The sequence below is a fragment of the Hyperolius riggenbachi genome, chromosome 11 (assembly GCF_040937935.1).
Source record: "Hyperolius riggenbachi isolate aHypRig1 chromosome 11, aHypRig1.pri, whole genome shotgun sequence".
Lineage (NCBI taxonomy): Eukaryota > Metazoa > Chordata > Amphibia > Anura > Hyperoliidae > Hyperolius > Hyperolius riggenbachi.
Window position 1 is genome coordinate 42,829,489 of NC_090656.1, and position 23,111 is coordinate 42,852,599.

At 42.8% G+C, this 23,111-nt stretch overlaps 1 protein-coding gene across 2 annotated transcripts in view; it reads right to left on the reverse strand.

Moving 5' to 3' along the window:
* Positions 1-23,111, reverse strand: part of LOC137539266 (polycystin-1-like protein 2) — a 134,370-nt gene that overhangs the window by 108,410 nt on the left and 2,849 nt on the right. For both annotated transcript variants that reach the window (XR_011024971.1, XM_068261822.1), the window contains 10 exons: positions 20,975-21,073; positions 19,994-20,028; positions 17,652-17,772; positions 16,513-16,720; positions 15,067-15,181; positions 12,312-12,456; positions 9,385-9,588; positions 5,906-6,051; positions 2,130-2,318; positions 13-138 (listed from right to left, as the gene is read on the reverse strand). Coding sequence is in view for 1 of the 2 variants with exons in the window: in XM_068261822.1 (XP_068117923.1) it covers positions 13-138; positions 2,130-2,318; positions 5,906-6,051; positions 9,385-9,588; positions 12,312-12,456; positions 15,067-15,181; positions 16,513-16,720; positions 17,652-17,772; positions 19,994-20,028; positions 20,975-21,073 (1,388 nt within the window). In the remaining variant the exon portion in view is untranslated. The remainder of the gene's footprint in view (positions 1-12; positions 139-2,129; positions 2,319-5,905; positions 6,052-9,384; positions 9,589-12,311; positions 12,457-15,066; positions 15,182-16,512; positions 16,721-17,651; positions 17,773-19,993; positions 20,029-20,974; positions 21,074-23,111) is intronic.

Here is a 23,111-nt window from a genome sequence, read left to right on the forward strand (position 1 = left end):
AGAAACGCTCACCTGAGCTGAAGCAGACAGTTCTTCACTTTTCATTGTAATGTCTTTCAGCACCTCGGACATCTCCAGAGCTGTGTGCAATGATGTGACATTAACACTAGAGAGCGCTGTGAGCATTACTTCTCTTAGCTGAAAGGGGAAAAAATCAGGTTTTACTTACTGATCTGTAGTTTAGCAAGTCACTTACTGGAAAAGACTAACCAGCAAGCTCATGGTGACCCAGAACTCATTGGAGTGTGTAAGGGACTACAATGGTCCTAAAAGCCCCCTTACTAAGATGTTAAGAAAAACAAAAGTTTGCTTTCCTAAAACAGAAAGAATTTGCGATAATTCAGGTTGGAGTGAGCTCGAGATGTCTCCCAGGCACCACTGCTGAATATATGAAAATTAACCATTGTACCCTTAGAAGCTAAACCCACCTCCAGAACCGCTGGAATGCAATGATGTGTCAGCTTGTTAATTTGTACAGAGCCATAATAATCCAACATGCATACAGACTGTTTCGGATTGTTTGATCCTCATCAGTGCATGGCATGGATTAGTGCATGGCATGGACTTACTGGAAAATATACACACAATGATACTTAAAGGATACCAGAACCCCCTCCTGTACCTGGAATTGCAGCTTGGTCAAGAAGCGTTGTGTCATTTCTGGCCGGGCTGCACATGTACCACTGCACGCAACTGCGCATGTGCAGACTGCTCCCAGCTGTGGTTGTGTGCAGCCCAGTCAGAAAAGACGCAATGCTTGCTGACCAAGTCGACTGGAAGGGGCCATGGGGCAATTCCAGGTACAGGAGGCGGCAGATAAGAGAATGGGTGGAATGGTGAGCATCAGAACAGCTCACCAAACATGCCTGCTCCTGTGTTTCTCATCTTTTTTTGGGCTCTGGTATCCTTTAAGGTGCCTACTAATCTTACAATCTTGATTGTACAGTCTTACCAAATCTATGTAGTAGAGAGGTAAACTTAGTAAATATACTTTGCATGGATACGTTAAGTGGTCCCTCATCACACAGAAATGGTAAAATTGTACAATCAAGATTGTATCGAATGAACACTGTACAGATGGACTGCCTCACATATTAACACACACCTCTTAAAAAAAAAAAAAAAAAAAAAAGAGACCGCTCTGGGAGACAGATCTGGTTTATTACCACAAAAATTGGATGTAGAGATGTGATAAATGTATTTTCTACTCACAATTTTTAGTCTGTCAAATACATAGGCAACCACTTGTGGAACTTCAGGGACAAGAGCCTTTATACCACCCTCTTACTGGTTGCAGTCTGGGAGTCTTGGTCATTCTCTTAAACCTACCCTCTGGCTCCAGATTAGGGGATGCTGGTAGTAGACATTAAGACTGGGTCCACACTAGACACAGTTGCAGGACGGACACTGCAGTCCGGATCAGGGGAAGTACCCACCATACTGCAAACTGATGAAAGTGCATCAGTTTTGCATCAGTTTCCGTTCAGTTTTTCCCTGACAGAAAACCTCTCCATCATTAGGAAGGAGTGGGAGGATTTTTTTTGGGCCAATCATAAAGCTCAGGCTATCCGTTTTCACATCAGTTTTTTGCCTGTGGAGCTGGAGATGCGTTTTCTCATTGCTTTCACTACCCCTGCGTGTATCCGTGGTCCTGATCCGTTGCGTGAAAATGCATCAGATCCGGACCTTCCGTTCAGGTTTTGAAAACGGGTCCCCGCAAACGCAGACGGATCCGTTTTTTACTTGGGTGAGGCTGGCTGCTATTTTGAACATTAGTATCCGGGACTCCGTTTTTCATCAGGTTTGAAAAACGCAGCCACGGATACGTTTCCGGACCTAGTGTGGACCAGCTCTAACTAAGGGGACAGGGTGTCAAGAACTAAGCAAAATAGAATGGGTTCAAATGGATATTACAAAAGGCACCCAAATAATTATGCCCATGATTATGGTATAAGAAAAAGAGCGAAAATGACCCCCACTCCACAATGATGGTCGTACACACTATGCTAAATAGAAGACTTTATTCCTAAAGCATTTTGCTGGACTGTCCCAGTTTCATCGAGGAAAAGTCTAAAAAACAAGTTAATGTGTATGCAAGTTCAGTCCTAATACGTCAAAGTCAATCAGACCTCTTTCTTGCTGTCCTTCTGTTGTGAAGTACTGAGATCATTGCCAGTAGTTTCTTGATTTAGGACAGAAGATACAGATTTGTACAATTGAATTAATGAACGTCTGCCATCCTCGTCCTTTAACAAGTCAGCTGACCTCTCAGAAAGAACCAGTGATAAATTCTCGGGGTCCTTTTCTCCATGTGTTACCTGGGGAAACAATGAAAGCTATAAAAATATCTAATGCTCTAAAAATGCCAAAGCGTGGATTCTCAAACATTACAAATGCTGAAGTACCCCTACCAAGACAGAGATAAAGGAAATATGCAACCAGGGCCTGTGCTGCTATACAGGCAAAGGGGGCAATTGCCACAGGGCCTCCTGACTGCTGCAGGGGCCGCCTGACCCCGCCAGGTGGTCTCCCCCACTGCTTCCAGGGGCCCCTGCACATGTAGCTGCATTGCTCACTTACCTGTCCCGGCGGGCGGAGGCTGCACCACCATGCAGTCTTCAGCCCCGATGCATGCCTCTACAAATAACACGCGCAAGATAGAGAGGAGGCCAGCGTAGTTGACAACACGGAGATTGACTTTCAGGGAGGGAGGGGGGTAGGGGGTCCTCGCTTAAGTTTAAACCAAAGATCCCGCGGCCCCCTAAAAGGGGCATGTGTGCAACAACTCCCGTGGTTCTAGTGGTAGTAAGTTATCACTGTAGTAAGTAGTGTGCTATTATTATTATTGATTTATAAAGCGCCAACATATTCTGTGGTGCTGTACAGAGTAAGAAACGAACATGGGGTACATAATAATACAGACAATGGTGTACACCAATATACAAGATACATCATTAGTGACAAAATACAAAAATTATACAGAATACAGAATTGGTAATGACAGTGATAAAAGTAACATGATAAATAAAATGTATAATAATTTTCAAGACACAAAAGCCGGAGAGAGCCCTGCGCTTGCGAGCTTACAATCTATTACATAGAGTAAAGGCGGCCATACATCTGGCAACTTGGCAGCCAATCGACCATCCAATTCGATTATTATAATTGAATCGGATGAAAATTGGTGCAGCCAAGTGCATGCACTATCGACAAAGCGACCAATTTCGGGACGGAAATTGGTCACATGGTCGATCGCGCATGCTGCAAGATGTCGGGCCGAAGTTGGTTGGTCGGGTGTGCGGTGATACAGCGGCCGATTTCGGAACGAGAGACGAGATGACGAAAGCCCCCGCCGCTGCCACCGCAATGTATAAATGTGCCCCCCCATATGTGCATTTATACGTTACCTGTCCTGTAGCAGCCTCCGCACTGTGTCCGTAATCCTCCGGGCGGCTCTCCGTACCCGCTACTGGCGTGTCAGACACGCTACTGGCTGACGTCAGACGCTATGCGCCAGTAGCGTGTACGGAGAGCCGCCCAGAGGTTACGGACACCTCGCGGAGGCTGCTACAGGACAGGTAATGTATAAATGCACACACTGGGGGGAACATTTATACATTCCCTAAAGATTTCATGCTGAAATCGGACGGGAATCGGCCTGTAATATATGGGCAGAATCAACAAAAAGACAAATGTATCTTTAATCAGATTCGATTAGAGATAAACTTGTCTCTTTGTCGAATCTGCCCATAATCATTAAGTCTATGGGCACCTTAGGTGTATTTGGAAAAATAAGGAAAAAATACGGTAACTACAATGAATCCATGATAATTAATCATAGTAATCATTAGTATTTATGATTTACATTACATTTGGAATCTTTATTTTTTGTGTCATTGTTTTACTACATTTCCATGTTATTTGGAGTAATTGTAGGATGTAGTCATAGGGCTCGAATCACAAAGCGGTGCTAACCCAGTTAGTAACTTTAGGCTGCTAACCATTGCACCACGCTGGTGAAAAGCCATTTTAGGCGTGATAAGTAGAGTTGGGCCGAACAGTTCGCCTGGCGAACCTCTCTGGGCCTCTTACTACTTCCGGGTCGCAATGACCCGGAGTAGTACGCCTGCGCTGCCCGGCGGAGCGCGTCCTAGATCGCGCTCCTGTTGCCGGGCGCTCTCTGCGCATGAGCGTGACGTCACTCATGACGTCACGCACATGCGCAGAGAGTGCCCGGCAACGGGAGCGCGATCTAGGACGCGCTCCGCTGGGCAGCGCAGGCGTACTACTCCGGGTCATTGCGACCCGGAAGTAGTAAGAGGCCCATGAATTTAGAGATGTTCGCCGGCGAACGGTTCGGGAACCGTTCGCCACATCTCTAGTGATAAGTTTAGGTGTGATAAGTTTAGGTGTGATAAGTTTAGATAAGTTTAGATCGCGTGCAAAGTCCCGCACGCAAAGCAGCGCCATTAAACTCCATGCGAAGTACACCAGACTTTGCTAGCGCAAAACTTTTGATCAGCTGTGCACTGCGGTGCTAACCCAGTTGGTGCTATAGTTATCACACCTAAACTTATCACGCCTAAACTTATCACGCCTAAACTTATCACACCTAAACTGAGTTTAGGCGTGATAAAGGGCTTTTCACCAGCGTGCTAACTGTTAGCACCGCTTTGTGAATCAAGCCCATAGTATATTATAACAGGATCATCTTCCTTTTAGCAAATAGGTGTGGACAGAATTTTATAGTATTGGCATCTGTGAACCTGCATTCTCGTTGGGACACACTGTTTTGTGAATGCCAGTAATCAGCTGACTCTGGGTCAGAGGTCAAGCTGGGCATTGTAGGATGGAAGTTCTCTCTAATAAAGATAAGTCATTGACGCGAATTGGCCACCGTGAGACTTCGCCGCAGGATAAAGCCGATATACGGCTTACCTTGCTCCTGCAGCCCTGGCAGCGTTAATTACTATTCACTTTCCAGGTTAAAGTAGATAGTAGGGAATGATGTAATTCGGCTTCCTGCTATCGCTGACAGATGAATTACAGTGGTTTAAAAGTAACTTAAGCTCCATCTTCTGATGGCGCCGAAGTTACTCACTGTGCGCTGCTATAGCTGTAATTCCTATTACGGCCTATGGTGGCGCTGGCTGCACTCAAATCTCCTGCGCTGTTTTAACAGCGCTCACCTTGGGGTCTAATCCACTAACATTTCATCCATTATTGCTACTACATTCTTATATGACCCAGGAAAGCATCAGATATCTCTACCACTTAATGGCAGACGCTTATTTAAAAAAATGTAATCATTCCTTTGTTACTAGATCAGGCGGGTTCTCTTCCGCTCTCTACTTTACTCCAGCCTTGGTGAGGTAACTCACGTGTATCATGAGGTAAATTTAATGGACTTTCAAGAATTTTATTCACATCCCCTGAAATGTGGATAAGCATTTTCTGCGTCAGACATTGCATTGTATTTCAATAAGAAGGAGCCACAAACCGCTATTCAGGAACTGCGTTTTATTGTTCCACCACCAAACACAGCATCTGAACGTTTAGCCAATGATTGTTTCGGGGCCTCGCAGGGTCCTCTATGTCAATGCACAGTACAGATTGTACAAGACATCACTATTGTCCTTAAAGCTGTATTGTCCATACTTTACCGTTCTACTTATTTCCTGACTTATTCAAACAGACAACTTCTACAGGTGAAAACTTTAGATGGACCCCTCCCCTCACCCCCCCCCCCCCCCCCCCAAAATGGATTTTGTTTTATAGACGATCCAACTATAAAACCTCAAACTTCCTAAAACAAGAAACTGTCCCCTTTTTTGATGAAGATTGGCGGTTTTCAGTCACACTTATCCAGAAAAGTCCTTTATTTGTCCATAGTTGAATGGCTCACCTTAACGTGCACAGTGGTGTTGACAGAATCACCAAAATTGTTGGTGACGGTGACAGTGATATTTAGCATAAAGCCGCTGTCTTCTTCTCCAAGTGGTAAATATACTGAGGGCAGCTCTCCATTAGGGCCACAATACAGCTGAGATTCTAAAAGAAATCAGAAAATATGAAATGTAAACGCTATGTGCAGTTGCTTATATGACTGTGATCTACTAACGTTGCTCAGCACTGAAGCCACCTGCAGCTATTGGGCCAGATTCACACTAGCATTCGCAAACATTGGGAATGGACGCCATATTGTTGCTTCACATTGCTTCCTAATATTTGTGCAGCAGTAGTGTGGTGTCCATATTGCATGCCTGTAAGATGACCAAAAGATGCTGCAAGTGGTGGCTACCGAATGCAACGCCAATAGATTGCCCACTTTATCCACCAGTGTGACTGCTACCAGGGAGTCTAATGCTGGTGTGAATCTAGCCTATGTTCAGCGCACTGTGTTATCCTGTGCTCAGGCCGAGGCAGAGGCGAGAGAGGCTTCAGCCTCAGGGTTTAGTGTAGGATCATTCCCCTATTGAAATAAGAAAAGGGCATACTGCAAGCCAGATAACTAGAGATTAAAGTGGTCTGAAAGTCAGCATTTCTACTCTGCTTTAAAAGATTCTTCACAGCTTGAAAGCTACTATCCCAATTTTTTTTTTTTTAGCAGAACATCACTGAAAAGGTTAAACAAAGCACTTTGTCCTGCTATTCAGCTTCAAATCCGCATCCAAACTGGAGATAACAGTATCGTTGTTTGCATTCCAATGTTGATACATGTGTGTAAACACAGTGTAACAGGTGAAAAGGAGCTCTCTGTGAAGCTCTCTGTGCTTCAAGCACACAAACAGCTCATTAGAAGATGTTAATATATAATAAAAAGCAGTTTGAATAAAATACAATGGCAGGTTTCAGGGCAAGACTTCACTTTGGAAACGTGTAATTTGTAAATAGACAATATTACTTATGCACAAAAAGCAAATATGATAACTGTATGAGTAATAAAAAGTAGGAAAAGACAATTTTATTGAATGATATGTCAGAGTTTCAGACCACAGGCTTTCTCAACTAGAGTTCTCTAAAACGCCAGGGTTCCTTGAGTACTCTGCAGGGGTTCCTTGGCATTTCCCCCCATTGTGCACATTATAATAGGGGGTACTGTAAAAATAAGCACTAAATTGGGGGTTGAAATAATGAGCACATTAATAAAAAGCAATAGGATAAGGAAACAGTACAACAAGGGGCAGTGTAATAGAAGGTCAGTGCTGCTCGGATACCCCTTTTCAAAATCCGAATTGAATTCGGATCTGGATACCCAGATATCCGGATCTGAATCGGATATCCGAATCCAAACTTTTTGGTATCCGAGTAAAATCGGATATCCGAACCCAATATCCTAGATATCCAGTCGGATTCGGATATCCGAATAGAAAACCGGAAGTGACCTGAAAAAGGCTTAAAATGCTTCCAAAAGTCTCTCTCTCTCTCTCTCTCTCTCTCTCTCTCTGCCTCCGAAAGGGATTTTTGCCATTGAAGGCGATTTTTGCTTCTGCTCAGATATCCAAACTAACTATCCGCCCAGATTTTGGATTTTCACATAGAAATCCGAGTTTGCTCGGATAGTGCTATTCGGATTTACAAAGATATCCGAATTCCTATTCAAAGTTTGGATAGTGGAAAAAGTTCGGATTATCTGGGTAGTTCGGATACCCGGATATTGGATGAGCACCACTGAAGACCATGCCTCCTGCAAATTAAATGCAGGTGTTCATTGAGATCAAAACATTGTTTGGAGGGGTTTCTTGGGATCCAAACGTTATTTGCAGGGTTCCTCCAGGGTAAAAGGTTGAGAAAAGGTAAATTAAGGTGTTTGGGGCCCTTGGGCGCCTCTAAGTTAATAGCAATCAGTGTGTGACAGCTGAGGTGGGAGGGATGGTGGGGCGCACTTTGGTGTCTCAGTCTTGGGTACTGGAGGACCTTGTCCTGGCTCTGCCTGTGCTGTACAGACATGAGGTTTGTCCAGTGAACTGCTACTGAGGCCAGAGAACCCAGGAATAAGTACAGGTTTCCTTCCCTGCAAAGCTTTAGTCCACATAACTCTCAGCTGGAAGACAGCTGCTGCATATGAGAGGTTCCAGTCCAAAATGCTTATATTATTAACATCTCACTGACCATCCCTAGCAACTTTTGCTACACACTTATGCTATTTAAAAAAAAAAAAATAATCTAAAGCACACACCTATTTCAATTGCATGCATTTTACTGTGTAGCAGAAATGTATGTGAAATCGCATTAAAAATCGCATACAATGGAAGTCCACGAACTGCACAAAAATTGCATTGGTGGTTTATTCCAATGTAATTCTATGTGCGTTTTAAAATCAAACAGCAAATTCCTTCTTCCCACATACTGAATGCAAATCACATGCAATGCTTTCCTATTGGAGATCAAAAAACAAATGTGATTTGGATGCATTTTTTGTGTAAAAAATACACCTGATACTGCAGTTTTCCTCTTGTTAAAAAGAGAGATGATTCAAAACACGAATGCATGAAAAATGCAAGAAAAAAGTAAGCGTAACCTTAACGCATACAAAAATGCAAATCCGAATGCAGAGAAAGAATGCAGAAGCGCACATACCTTAAAACATATGCCTTTCTGAGAGAGAGGATCAGCTGTCCTCCACCGTCCTCCGTCTGCCGTTCAGCCACGATCAGCCCCAGTAACTGGCTCAATCGCGTTAGTCTGGGTCTACTTCGCATGGGCGGGAGGTCCGCGCATGAGCTGAAGACCCAGACTGGACCCGACTGAGCATGTTCCCGGGGCTGATCGCGGCTGAACGACAGACCGTGGGAGGATGGCGAGGGACTCACATGTGTTTATGGGGCGGGAGGAAGCCCCGGGTTAGTATCAAATCTGTACTGTATGAGGTCGCTGGTATACTTTAAAGAGTAACTGCAGTGAAAATAGTTATTAAAATTGCGTATTGTTTACAATTTTCATTTATAAATTATTTATGCAGTGTTTGCCCAATGTAAAATCTTCTCTCTCCTTGATTTACATTCTGAAATTTATCACAGGCGGTGACATTTTTACTACTGGCAGGTGATCTGTACAGAATGTTCGTTACAGGAAATAATGCTTGCTTGCTGTTATTTCCTACAATGCAACATGGTTCATACACAGCAAACTGTCAGGACCATCACACTGTGGGAGGGGTTTCACCACAATGCCACAATATCAGCTATACAGACCCCCCCCCCTCCCCCTTACGATCTATAGGAGAAAATGATTTTCCAGTGGGGAAGGGGGTATCAGCTACTGATTGCAATGAAGTTCAATCCTGGGTTAGAGTTCCTCTTTAAGGTGTTTTTATTGCTAATAGTTCATCTGTTACTCAGCTGATCAGAAAGGAAGTAGTATTTCTTCCAGAAGGACACATACCTGGCTTAGGGTAGAAGCAATACGTGAGAGAGAGGCGGTCATCAGTGGCGCAGGAGTCAGTGGCAGCGCATGGATGGAGGCAGGAGATCTGGAAACTGGTCAGTGCAGAGCCCTCATCTGGATATACGGAGCAGATCGGCACCTCTGGAGGAGGGAAGGTGCTCATGACTGTCATCTCCTCACCATACTCATGTGAGTTCTTGGCTGGAAGGAACCACAGGGGAGGGGTGTCTGTCAGCATCATCACAAGTATAAAGATTCTTATACGTTCCATAGTGAATTTACTACATCTATGGGAGTCCTGTGTGATGATTATCAAGGTGGCCACTAACGGTCCAATTTCTAGCGAAAAATCGTTCGAGCGATCAGAAATTCTGATCGGATTGGTTGTAAATAATCTCCATTGGTGGACACAATCGATTATGAACGAGTGAAAAAAATGTCGCCCGAATGAATTTTCGGCGAACGAAAATTTGGATTTTCTTGCTGGTTGTGATAGATAGGAAGCAATGATTGGTTAGTTGATGGTGTAGTAAACGATTTTTCGTCCGATCAGAATTTCTGATCGCTCTAACGATTTTTTGCTAGAAATTGGACCGTTAGTGGCCACCTTCAGACTGATTATGGGGTTTTGGACCTCAGACCAGTGTGCTGATCTATTCTTAAGCTGGCCACTAACGGTCCAATTTCTAGCGAAAAATCGTTCGAGCGATCAGAAATTCTGATCGGACCAAAAATCGTTCACTACACCATCAACTAACCAATCATTGCTTCCTATCTATCACGACCACCAGGAAAATCCAAATGTTCGTTCGACGAAAATTCATTCGGGCGACATTTTTTTCACTCATTTATAATCGATTGTGTCCACCAATGGTGATTATTTACAACCAATCCGATCAGAATTTCTTATCGCTCGAATGATTTTTCGCTAGAAATTGGACCATTAGTGGCCAGCTTTACACAGACTACCTCCTGTATCGACATGACTAAAGGCTCCTTCACAACTAGGGCGTTTTGCGTGGTTTTTTTTAGCGCTGGCGATTTTAAAAAACGCCCTATCAATCGCTAGTGCAATGAATCCTTATGGGCTAGTTCATATCTGAGTGTTTCGTCAGCTTTCCGCTCAGCAAAGCGATGCATGTACCATTTTTAGGACGATTTTGCAAAATCGCTTTGTGCGGTGATTGCGTTTGGGGTTTTTAAGAATAAACACATTGTATTTATTCTTTCCCGGGTCGAATAAATCACTTCCTGACTTGCGTCAGGAAGTAAAAAAACAAATCGCTCCGCAAAATCTCTTTGAAAAGCACTGTACACAAAATCGTAGCGCGCAGGAAAGCGCCGGGAGGAGGGAAAAAATCACTCACAAAACGCTGGCGTCTGCGATATTGATTTTAGATGTGAGCAAAGCCTTAAGGTGACCACCCGCAATACAATCACCAATGTAAATTCTTACCAAATCTGTGTAGTCGAAGGGCAAGCTGAGTGAATATGCTTTGAATTAATACTTTTAGTAGTTCCTCATGCTACATAGATGTGGTAAGATTGTACAACCAAAATTTCATTGTTGATGGGCATCTTAAATGTTCCAATTTTACCAAACGATCGATCTCCCAATCTGATAATTGTGATTAGAAGGAAATTATTGGAAAGCATCAATCAGGGCAATAAATGGAATAAAAATGATCATCAATCCAATCATATCAGATAGTATCGATCCAAAAAACAAATTGATCAATGATCTGATTTTTTTGCTGTCAATTGCCACATCAACAGTATTGAAACTGAATCGGTAAAATTGGATCGGTGGGCACACTTAGGCTGATAAAGGGTGCGGATAAACTTAATTAATTTTCCTACCAAACCCTATTTATCTCTGAATTCGTCGGATATTCGGATGCCAGTCATGATTCCAAAATCCCTAAAAGTTAAAGGGGACCCGAGGTGAAAATAAACTGATGAGATAAACAGTTACTGTATACAGTATACTCAAATACAATTCGATCTCTTGTATAAGTCGACTCCAATATTCAACCCTCTTAAGCTGGATTTTTTTATTGACTCAAGTATAAGTCTACCCAGCAAAGTTAATGGCTGCTTTTGGGGATCAGGAGGGGTTAATGACTGCACCGCATACAGTATTACAGCCAATACCTCCCTTTTATGCAAAGCAGTATCCCCCCCCCCCCGCCCCTTTCCTTGTTAATTGTTGTAGCCAGGACTTTCAGGCCTGTGTTTTCTTGGCATTTCCTTTCCTCAGTTTCCTAAGTATCACTTAGCACTGGGTTAATTGCTGCAAATGGGAATGTCACTATTAGTACACACATTACTCAGTGTTGCCAGTGACTCATGTATAAGTCGACCCCCATACTTTTATGAAGTGAATTAGACCTACATTTCTAGACTTATACTCAAGTATATTTATCCTCCTACTCCTAAAAAATGCCTTTTTTAAGTATCCCATGGTTTCTTTTATATTTAAACATTTACAAAGTAGGTTGAATGTTTTACTGTCTCTAATCAGTGGCAGCCTATTCAGTGTCCCAGAGTTAGAAAAGGGTCAATAGTTCATGTATTTTATCTATCCCTGCCCTCAAAAGTTGTATTCTGCCAGGAAAACTTATATGGCTGTAATCTGCTTATCAGTGAGGTTTACTATATTACGCGACAGGACAGAAGCTGTCACTTCCATGCCTAGAAATTAACTCTTTCAGGCAGCAAAATAAAGCAAGTAAAACAGCCTGGTTATTAATATGTTTTGTACTGTACATACACGTGTTTATCTCATCATGTTGCATATCGCCTCAGGTACACTTTATGCTTTAGATCTGTAAAAAATTTTGCACTCAACCCCTATTTACAGCATAGCCACTCATGTTTATGAGAAAGAAACTACTGAAAAATTTTACTAAGAGGCCACTTACCTATTAGCTTTATTCTGAATGCTCCTTCTGTTTGTCTCTGTAGAAAGGTACTATTTAGCACCAGCGTAGATGTGCCACTTTGTAGTAGAAGCAGAGAGCTTGATCTGAAGTCACGCAGGCTGCACACAGCAGGGAGGCTCGAAGACTGGAAAAAAAAACAAAGAGAATTGGGTTATAACTTAAAACATACCTAACTTCTGGAACTCTGTTTGTAGAAGAAGGTATTGAAAACATCCCTGCAAAACATGATTCCACCAATACGTTTTGCTTCCACTGCTGCATCCTTGTTCTCACATTCCTCTCTTTAGCTGTTGCCTCTGTAAAGCTGTCAGCAGCACTGCCTGATTGTGTGACCCTGCTGTACCCCTCTAGTGTAAACACACTTCAGGGAGAGGAGCAAAAGGTAGTGACAACTTTTGACTATCTGCAGCAGCTGGCAGCTCTCTCTCACTAATGTTAGCTCAATAGGGTCATTTTCAGAATGTAAAAAAAAATAAATTAGAACTCACTTGAAACTGAGATGGCCGTTTCTGAAGCATTTGTTAGACATTACTATGCATTAGTTAAATGAAAACAGCAGGATAGGCTCAAGTGCATAAAGGTTAGTTCAAGTTTGCTTTATAGGATTTTCCAAACGATTTCCGACTCTTTTCCATTCACTCCTATCGGAAATTGATCGGAAAATAATAGAAAATCGAAAATCAGATCGGACATGTTGGAAATAATCGATCTGACAGCAAATTTGCCAGAAAATCTCATAGTGTGTACCTAGCATCAAAGTGTACATGAAGTAAAAGTTACAGGTGTAAATCAGATATGCCCTTGAGAGCTTTTATAAAGTTGCCCTGAATTACAACTCTGAGGAATCTGTCCTCATTGATATACATCAGATTGGGTGAGTCAGTTCCACAGGATTAGAGCTCAGCATTGGCAGACAAACAGGCAAGCGAATCATCTGCTGACTGTGGGGCCACCCGCAACCTTATGGCACACGAAGACTATTGCAAACTTACTAAAGAAATCAATCCTACTTCTGACACTTCTTAACACAGCCTCATGATGAGAGGGACAACAACAAAACTTTATTGAGACACAACATTAACAAACAACCACAATTCAGTACTTAGAATGCAGTACTATTTGTGTGTACCCAGCATGATGTCTTACCATATTATTATACTGAGGGAGACTTTTCAGGAATCCCCCGCCTTGAAAATCCTGGGTTTGCCCCTGAGGATGTTACACTCTAATCACTGTCTCATGTCGTGTGATTAGAGTGTAAGATGCTAAGCAAAGTTAGTGACAAAAAACAGGAATTAGAGTTTAGAATCTATTTATTTTTTAAAGCATTGTACTGTACGCTCATGAGGTCAGTGATATGAGGCATGGATAAATAAATTGTATGGCAGTTGCATAGTATCATAGTACCATAGTATCTGTTAGTATCTGTTAGTATCTGTTCCTAAAATTAGAACACATGCAGGAAATGGAGAGGTACTATCTTCACTTTATATGAGAGCTGACACCACTCTGCTCTGCTTTCTCCCTCCCTGCTTCCTCCCTCCAAGGCAGGTGACCGGTGCATGGGTATAGGCAGTGGAACTCACCCTCCACCCTGCTAGCAGTGGTTATGCATCAGACCAGCTGCATTTGTTGTAAGGGTCCTCACTTCATGACCTCATCAAGCGAGGACACTTACAACACAGAAGAATGCTGCTGGTTTAATGCATAACCACTGCTAGGAGGGCGGAGGGTGAGTGCTGCTGCCTGTAACTAAAGGAACTAATGGGCAAATAAAATGGGTGGGTTTTATTCATAGTAGAATTGCTTATTTTAAAACTACCAATGGTTATGCGTGAAAATCCCAGTAACTGAGCAGATTGTGAAATAGCCTCTTTTTCCTATTTGTAGTGGAGATGAGTGGTACCCGATGGGGTCTTCTGCTGTTGTAGCCCATCCGACTCAAGGTTGTGCATGTTGTGGCTTCACAAATGCTTTGCTGCATACCTCGGTTGTAACGAGTGGTTATTTCAGTCAACGTTGCTCTTCTATCAGCTTGAATCAGTCGGCCCATTCTCCTCTGACCCCTAGCATCAACAAGGCATTTTTTCAACCACAGGACTGCCGCATAGTGGATGTTTTTCCCTTTTCACACCATTCTTTGTAAACCCTAGAAATGGTTGTGCGTGAAAATCCCAGTAACTGAGCAGATTGTGAAATACTCAGACCGGCCCGTCTGGCACCAACAACCAGGCCACGCTCAAAATTGCTTAAATCACCTTTCTTTTCCATTCTGACATTCAGTTTGGAGTTCAGGAGATTGTCTTGACCAGGACCACACCCCTAAATACATTGAATCAACTGCCATGTGATTGGTTGATTAGATAATTGCATTAATGAGAAATTGAACAGGTGTTCCTAATAATCCTCTAGGTGAGTGTTTAGGGGAGGGAATTGGAGAAATATTGTATTTTTTCTTTTTTTTTTGTGAATTTGCCTATAAAATGCATAGAAAATAAAGTAATTACTGAAAACAAGTATTGCCCACAAAAAGCTTAATTTGTGGTGAAAAAACAAACAAAATATAGATCAATTACGTGCGATGAGTAGTGATAAAGTTATTGGCAAGTGAATGGGAGAGGCGCTGACAAGGGAAAATTGCTTCCGTCCTGAAGTTGAGAACACCTGCGGACTGAAGTGGTTAAATACAGGCCAAAGCTCACCTCTACTGTGAATTAAATTGCTCAGAACTAACCTTATTTAAGTTAGGATGAAGGTACCAGCTGTAAGTAATTGCACCGCAGTTTTCGCAGGAAGCTCGGAGTTCCATGGTCTCAGATAGATTCACATTCTTGCAGTTGCTCTGGCAGCTGAAACAAGAGTATTAGCCATGTATATTAATTAACTAACAGGCAGTTAAATGATAAATCTTTATGAAATTACAAAGGCTTGATGTGCAGGCAATATATATGAGATGTGTGACAACCGCAGCTTGCTACAAATGAATTACATTAAGCAGTTACTCTATGTACGGTAATTAGATGATGGAGTGATCAGGCTCTCCCATGGTGATCAGTGGTAAACAGTAATGCAGATCATTCACATTTGAGGTACTGTCAGATTTTTCAGTGGTTAGAGCTAGAAATGGTCAAAGAGATTCTAAGAAAATGCAGTCAGCATACAAATATAATGCAGTTGTATGCAGCTTGGAATTGTGGCGATTAAACTAAACAGGAAGTGCGTTTGATTGACCCAGTTCCAACCTGCATACATTTTGCATGAAATTTAAAAGTATTAGCATCTTGTTGACCATTTCTAGTAAGAACATCTGTCGAATTTTTACTCCTGTCTTACTCCCTGCTTAGAGACATTCATCCTTACCCTCTGCTGCCCTGCCGGCACCAGCATTTTTTAAATCTTTGTGTTGCCAATAGACTTACATGACTTTTGGTCCAACGCAGGTCGACGCAGTTATGCACGGTAACGTAGTTTTGGACGCATGTCAGATTAAGCACTTCCGGCGCACCGCAGGCAATATGAAAGCACCCATAGACTTTCATTGCTCTGCGGTAGCAGTGCGGCCGGTAAATTGGCGGGATGCACCGCGCCAGTGTGAGAGGGCCCTAAAGCAAACCTAAAGTAAGCAAACCTGAACCTAAACTAAAAATAAACCGAGGAGACTTGTATTTATTCTCCTACTCCTAAAAACTTTTTTTTTTTTTAGAATCCTACAGCGCTATTTTCTGTTGGTTCAATGCTTTACTGCCTCAGCTAACTGGCACAGTCTTCTAGTGTCAGAGAGCTACAATTAATGAAATATTGACCTTTGTTTTTATCTATATCCTGCACTCAGAAGCTGGCAAGAGTTTTATGGCTGTAATTCCTTATCAGTTGATATTATGCTCGGTCCTGACTATAGAAGAACTGTCATTTTCATTCCTGAATGTTTAACCCTTTCAGTGAGAAAGAAAAAAGAAAAGAAAAAAACAACCTTGTTGTATACAGGAATGGCACTGTACATCCACATGTTTATCCCATCATGTCACTTGTCAGTTCAGGTACCTTTTAAACAAAGCTCATTATGGGCTCTGCAGCAAATGAGAAATACCTTTGTATCCAACATGTTTAAATAGCAGTCCTAGCAGTAAGGAAAGTGTACAATATGGGCACAAAGAAACCTTTTTCCCTTTCAGAGTCGGACCTGATTCGGGGGTGAAGCTGGTTCTTGGCTGTCACGTAGAAGCATTCTTCATCCTGGATGATCTCCTCTCCACTGAGCACTGCGGCTGCCCGAATGGTGAATGCGGCATTGGGAGGCGGCAGACAGGAAGCAGGAACCACAATCTTATCTGATGTGGGGTCAATTATATTCTTCTCCACACAAGCAAACCATCCCAACCAACAAGATCCTGGTGGTACAAAGATTGTGAATCTCTTATTTTTGTCAAATATTTCGAGTTTTAGTGTTAGTTCTAGTGAAGTGTCTCCTTCCCTCGTGTTTCCACCCCACTAGCATCTAGAGTGTAAGAAGGCAGGGAAATCCTCCTACTGTTTCTTATTTTGCTGTAACTTATCATATGAATATGTACCAATTTCAACTATGTATGTATTTGCACTTGTATTGCTGGATGTCCTGATTGTACAGCGTTTTGGACCTCTCATCTATCTAACTTCCCCCATATTTGTTTTGTACTATGTACAGCACTAGGGAACATATTGGCGCTATACAGAAGCGTAGCTATGCTTTTCAGCACCCAGGGCCAAATAAAATTTGTGCGCCCCCCACCTGGACAAAATGGTAATGGACGCATCAGAATGTGAATGTGGTCATGGGTGGAGACAGATGGACAAATGCTGTTTAGATAGACAGATATGCCCCCCTTCCCCCATTTAGATAGCCAGATGTGCCACCTTTCCCTCATAGACAGATGTGCCCCTTTAAATAGCCAGATTTGCCCCCCTGTAGATAGCCAACTGTGCCCCCCTTCCTCCTGTTTATATAGACAGATTTGCTCCCCTTCCTCTTGTTTATATAGCCAGATGTGCCCGCTTTTTCTGCTGATGTAATGTTTCTGCACTCCTCTGCAAAGGGAGGGAGAGAAGCAGGGGCACTTTGGGCAGCCAGCAAGCTGCCTCTCACAAGCGTGGGGGTGCAGCAGCTGTGCTGAGCGCACTGACAGTGCTGTGCCCGGGCCGGGGGCATATGCCCTACCCTTGCCCCCCCCCACCCCCCACAGGTACGCTACTGGCGTGGCGCTATATACATTAAAATAACCTAATGATATCATAAGTGCTGCCAAATAGATCTCTAAGTGGTACAGCTAGATGGGTGATACTTACCACATGACCAAGTAATATTATCAGTAATGTTGCTGGGGACTTGCAAAGTAATGTCAGAAAATGGGTTGATATGTCTGCGAGGTTCTATCTGAATTCTCCATCTCTTTTTAATAATATCCACCTAGAACATAATTTGAGAAAAATATTAGTAAAAAAATATGAGTATGAGGTCTTCTGTCGATATAGCTGCATAGTCCTGGCCAAAAGTTTTGAAACTGTCAAAAATATTGGAAATTAAAAAAGTTGGGTGTTTAGAGAGGAACTCTAGTGAAAATAATGTAATAAAAAAGTGCTTCATTTTTACAATAATTATGTATAAATGATTTAGTCAGTGTTTGCCCATTGTAAAATCTTTTAAATCCCTGATTTACATTCTGACATTTATCACATGGTGACATTTTTACTGCTGGCAGGTGATGTAGCTGCTGCTTGCTTTTTTCTCAGTTGGAAACAGCTGTAAACAGCTATTTCTCACAATGCAACAAGGTTCACAGCCAGGAAACTGCCAGGGGTACCACGGTCCTCAGAGTTCCTCGTGGGAGGGGTTTCACCACAATATCAGTCATACAGCGCCCCCTGATGGTCTGTTTAAAAAAAGGAATAGATTTCTCATGTAAAGGGGGGGGGGGGGGGGGGGGATCAGCTACTTATTGGGATAAAGTTTAATTCTTGGTCGGAGTTTCTTTTTAAAGAGAACCCGAGGTGGCTTCTAAGAATCCTATTAGCACACAGAAGCTGGGTCTGAATATAATACCCAGCCTCTGTTGCTATACTGTCTCCCTCCAGGCCCCCCCTGCGCTCTGCTGGCCCCTATAAATCAAACCGCCGTGCTAGCGGCATGCAGCGTGTCGCTAGCAAGATGTTTACATCCACACTGCCACTCTCCGCCGCTCCCCCGTTTCCTTTAAATTACCGCTCCTCGTCTGCGTCCCTTCCCTCCAATCAGCGGCTAGCACGGCGGTTTGATTTATGGGGACCAGCAGAGCGCAGATGGAGCCTGCGGGGAGACAGCATAGCAACAGAGGCTGGGCATTATATGCAGACCCAGTCTCTGTATGCTAACAGGATTCTTAGAACCCACTTTGGGTTCTCTTTAAGTTTTTATAATAGCAATTTGCATATACTCCAGAATGTTATGAAGAGTGTTCAGATGAATTGCATAGTCCTTCTTTGCCATGAACATTAACTGAATCCCCCAAAAAAACCCCTTTCCACTGCATTTCATTGCTGTCATTAAAGGACCTGCTGAGATCATTTCAGTAATTGTCTTGTTAACTTAGGTGAGAATCTTTACGAGCACAAGGCTGGAGATCATTATGTCAGGCTGATTGGGTTAGAATGGCAGACTTGACATGTTAAAAGGAGGGTGATGTTTGAAATCATTGATCTTCCATTGTTAACCATGGTGACCAGCAAAGAAACGCATGCAGCCATCATTGCGCTGCATAAAAATGGCTTCACAGGCAAGGATACTGTGGCTACTAAGACTGCACCAAAATCAACAATTTATAGGATCATCAAGAACTTCAAGGAAAGAGGTTCAATTCTTGTTAAGAAGGCTTCAGGGTGTCCAAGAAAGTCCAGCAAGGGCCAGGATCGTCTCCTAAAAAGGATTCAGCTGCGGGATCGGAGTGCAACCAGTGCAGAGGTTGCTTAGGAACGGCAGCAGGCAGGTGTGAGCGCATCTGCATGCACAGTGAGGCGAAGACTTTTAAGGATGGCCTGGTGTCAAGAAGGGCAGCAAAGAAGCCACTTTTCACTTAAAAAGACACCAGGGACAGATTGATCTTCTGCAGAAAGTATGGTGAATAGACTGATAAGGACTGCTGCAAAGTCATATTCTCAGATGAAGCCCCTTTCCAATTGTTTGGGGCATCTGGAAAATGGCTTGTCAGGAGAAGAAAAGGTGAGCGCTACCATCAGTCCTGTGTCATGTCAATAGTAAAGCATCCTGAGACCATTCATGTGTGGAATTGCTTCTCATTCAAGGGAGTGGGCTCACTCACAATTTTGCCAAAAAACACAGCCATGAATAAAGAATGGTACCAAAACACCCTCCAACAGCAACTTCTTCCAACAATACAACAACAGTTTGGTGAAGAACAATACATTTTCCAGCACGATGGAGCACCGTGTCATAAGGCAAAAGTGATAACTAAGTGGTTCAGGGACCTAAATGTTGAAATTTTGGGTCCATGGCCTGGAAACTCTCCAGATCTTAATCCCATTGAGAACTTGTGGTCATATTGTTGCAATCACAGTTTACTCATTCACAGTACTCAGCAATAAGCTTTTAAATAATGTAAGAAAAGCTGTGATGATGTAATAAGCAGAAAACTGACCTTGATCTTTTGCCTCTTTCCATCATCTTGTGTCTCTGAGAAATAAAATGACACCATAAGCGTCTTATTAAAGATTATATGAATAAAGATGCATGGAACTATGGGGCATATTCACCAAATAGTGGGGAAGTTGATACTGTTACCAGTTACACCAGTTACAAAACGTGCATTGCGCATTTAGCACAACCAATATTATCTAGGGCACACGGCTTACATTAGCAGCGCACGCGGTAAGTATGCTCCTATATGTGAGGACTTTGTTAACTTCTTGTATTTTACAATGAAATATTCCAAGATTGTAATATTCACCAGTATATTCGAAGGCCTCATTCGTATGGGCAGCTAAAGGTCCTGCCGGCTGCTCTCATGGCTCTGGCGGGCACTTGCAAGTGCGCAGCATGGGCAGTAGTGATATAATCGTATTCTGTTAATTAGGATTGCGCAAAATTTTGCATACATTTTCACAATTACGGTCATACGTAATTATGGTTTGGACATTCAATTGATTTCAAATAGTCCATTTGTAATTTTCAGGTAATTTCTTGATGACTTTAGCATTAATAACATAGCCTCTGTACATGCCATCATCACCAAAATTGTTCCTGTTTACAAATAAAATGAATTATGATTTTTCCTGAAATTTTGCATTCTGATTTTGCATCGTACTTGCGAACTAAGATTGTGCATTATGGTTATGCAAAATTTCTGCTCATCACTAAAGGACTGTGTAGTTGCGACTGTCTTTTGCACACCCATCGAATCGCAGGGGTAGCTGTGCTTAGATGTTACATAAGCCAGTTCTCTCCTGCAGAGTAAATGCACAGCTTGTGAACTGCTGACACGTGGTTATAAACGCTGCCATTTAACTACATTCAAATTGTATGGTGCAATTCTCCACGACAATCGGCTACCAAACGATGTGGCAAGTGCGCAGTTCAGCCATCTGTATAAAAGAGGCCTTTCGGATAAATAGTTCATTACCTTCATGTTGTGTAGGTTTGTTTACTACAGTCATTTGCCCGATGTCCAGAGTTTTACTAGAAACCGAATTTGAAGCTGTGACTCTGACTGTATAAATGCCTGAAAAAAAATTTAAAATAAATAATTAGGCTTAGACTGGGTCAGTTTCATATTCAATTCAAATTCTCTCTGTAATGTTGGTCGATAAGTTCTGTGAATAGACTGTGTTGTAGAACTAAAACTGCCCTTGGGTCCCACACTGATCTACAGGGCAGTCACCACACTGATCTGCAGGTCTGAAGGGTGGACAGCTTACTACCTATACTGGGTACATTACTACCTATACTGGTGACACCTTACTACCTATACTGGGTACATTACTTCCTATACTGGGGAAACCTTACTACCTATACTGGGTACATTACTACCTATACTGGTGACACCTTACTACCTATACTGGGTACATTATTTCCTATACTGGGAACACCTTACTACCTATACTGGGTACATTACTACCTATGATATGTTTTTCTTAGTTGCGCTCCCCTCCTCTCCCAATCCCCTCTATCCCAGGGCCTGCTGCAGCTCAAAACAGATGCTACATGTACATCTCAGAAATCAATGCAATACACAAAATAGAGTGCGCTACCCCCTCCCAGTGTCCAAAACCTGTTAGGACAGTCCTTATATGCGATCTACTTCGCTTTTCAACGTCCAATGTCCGGACACTCCAGATACTCCACCCGTGGCGAAGAATTCACATGTATGGAAGGAAAGACAGAAAGAAATTCATAGTGCAATCCTGTTTGTTTCGAATCACAGGGACCATCACCCTATGGGACCCGATTGTGCGGCTTCTACTGCGGATTCACCTCTATGTGAGAGACCATCAGCCAACAAATGGCACGCTCACCTTATTGTAAGGCTGCCCAGCCCTACAGACAGCAACCGCACTTTATGAGGTTAGCCGACCTCTTCCCAACGATCAGATATATCCAATCTCAAAAAAGACCAAAGAATAGCATCATAGTGCAAGTATGTTTGTACCACAGCTAGCTTTCCACAGCAATATATCTATTGATCTCCTGCTCACCCTTTACTGCTGCTGTCCACACTCACAGACAGCTGTCCTCGCTTTATGGGTGTGCAGTCTCAGCCACAATACTTGCAGGTATAGTCCACCTCTTATAACATGGTATCAGGCAGATATCTAAAAACTGAAAGGCTTCTAATAGTGTAAAACCCACAATTTTTATTGTATAAAATAAGACTTGTACTCACAAACATATGAATAAAAAGCGCATATCAGTTTAAAACGATCAGGGGACGTCTCCTCCTGCTGCTGGTCGCCTCCCTTCCAGGCATGGTATCAGGCAGTTTTTAGATATCTGCCTGATACCATGTTATAAGAGGTGGACTATACCTGCAAGTATTGTGGCTGAGACTGCACACCCATAAAGCGAGGACAGCTGTCTGTGAGTGTGGACAGCAGCAGTAAAGGGTGAGCAGGAGATCAATAGATATATTGCTGTGGAAAGCTAGCTGTGGTACAAACATACTTGCACTATGATACTATTCTTTGGTCTTTTTTGAGATTGGATATATCTGATCGTTGGGAAGAGGTCGGCTAACCTCATAAAGTGCGGTTGCTGTCTGTAGGGCTGGGCAGCCTTACAATAAGGTGAGCGTGCCAATTGTTGGCTGATGGTCTCTCACATAGAGGTGAATCCGCAGTAGAAGCCGCACAATCGGGTCCCATAGGGTGATGGTCCCTGTGATTCGAAACAAACAGGATTGCACTATGAATTTCTTTCTGTCTTTCCTTCCATACATGTGAATTCTTCGCCACGGGTGGAGTATCTGGAGTGTCCGGACATTGGACGTTGAAAAGCGAAGTAGATCGCATATAAGGACTGTCCTAACAGGTTTTGGACACTGGGAGGGGGTAGCGCACATTACTACCTATACTGGTGACCAGTGGTGCTCATCCGGATTCCGGATATCCAGGTAACCCCATATATCCAAACTTTTTTCAGCTATCCAATTCGGATTCCGGATTTTTGTGGAAATCCGGATAGCTATCTGCGGATATTTGGTCGCATACCCGGATATCCGCAGATATCCGGCGGGTTCCTGGATCCGAATACTGTAACTAAGG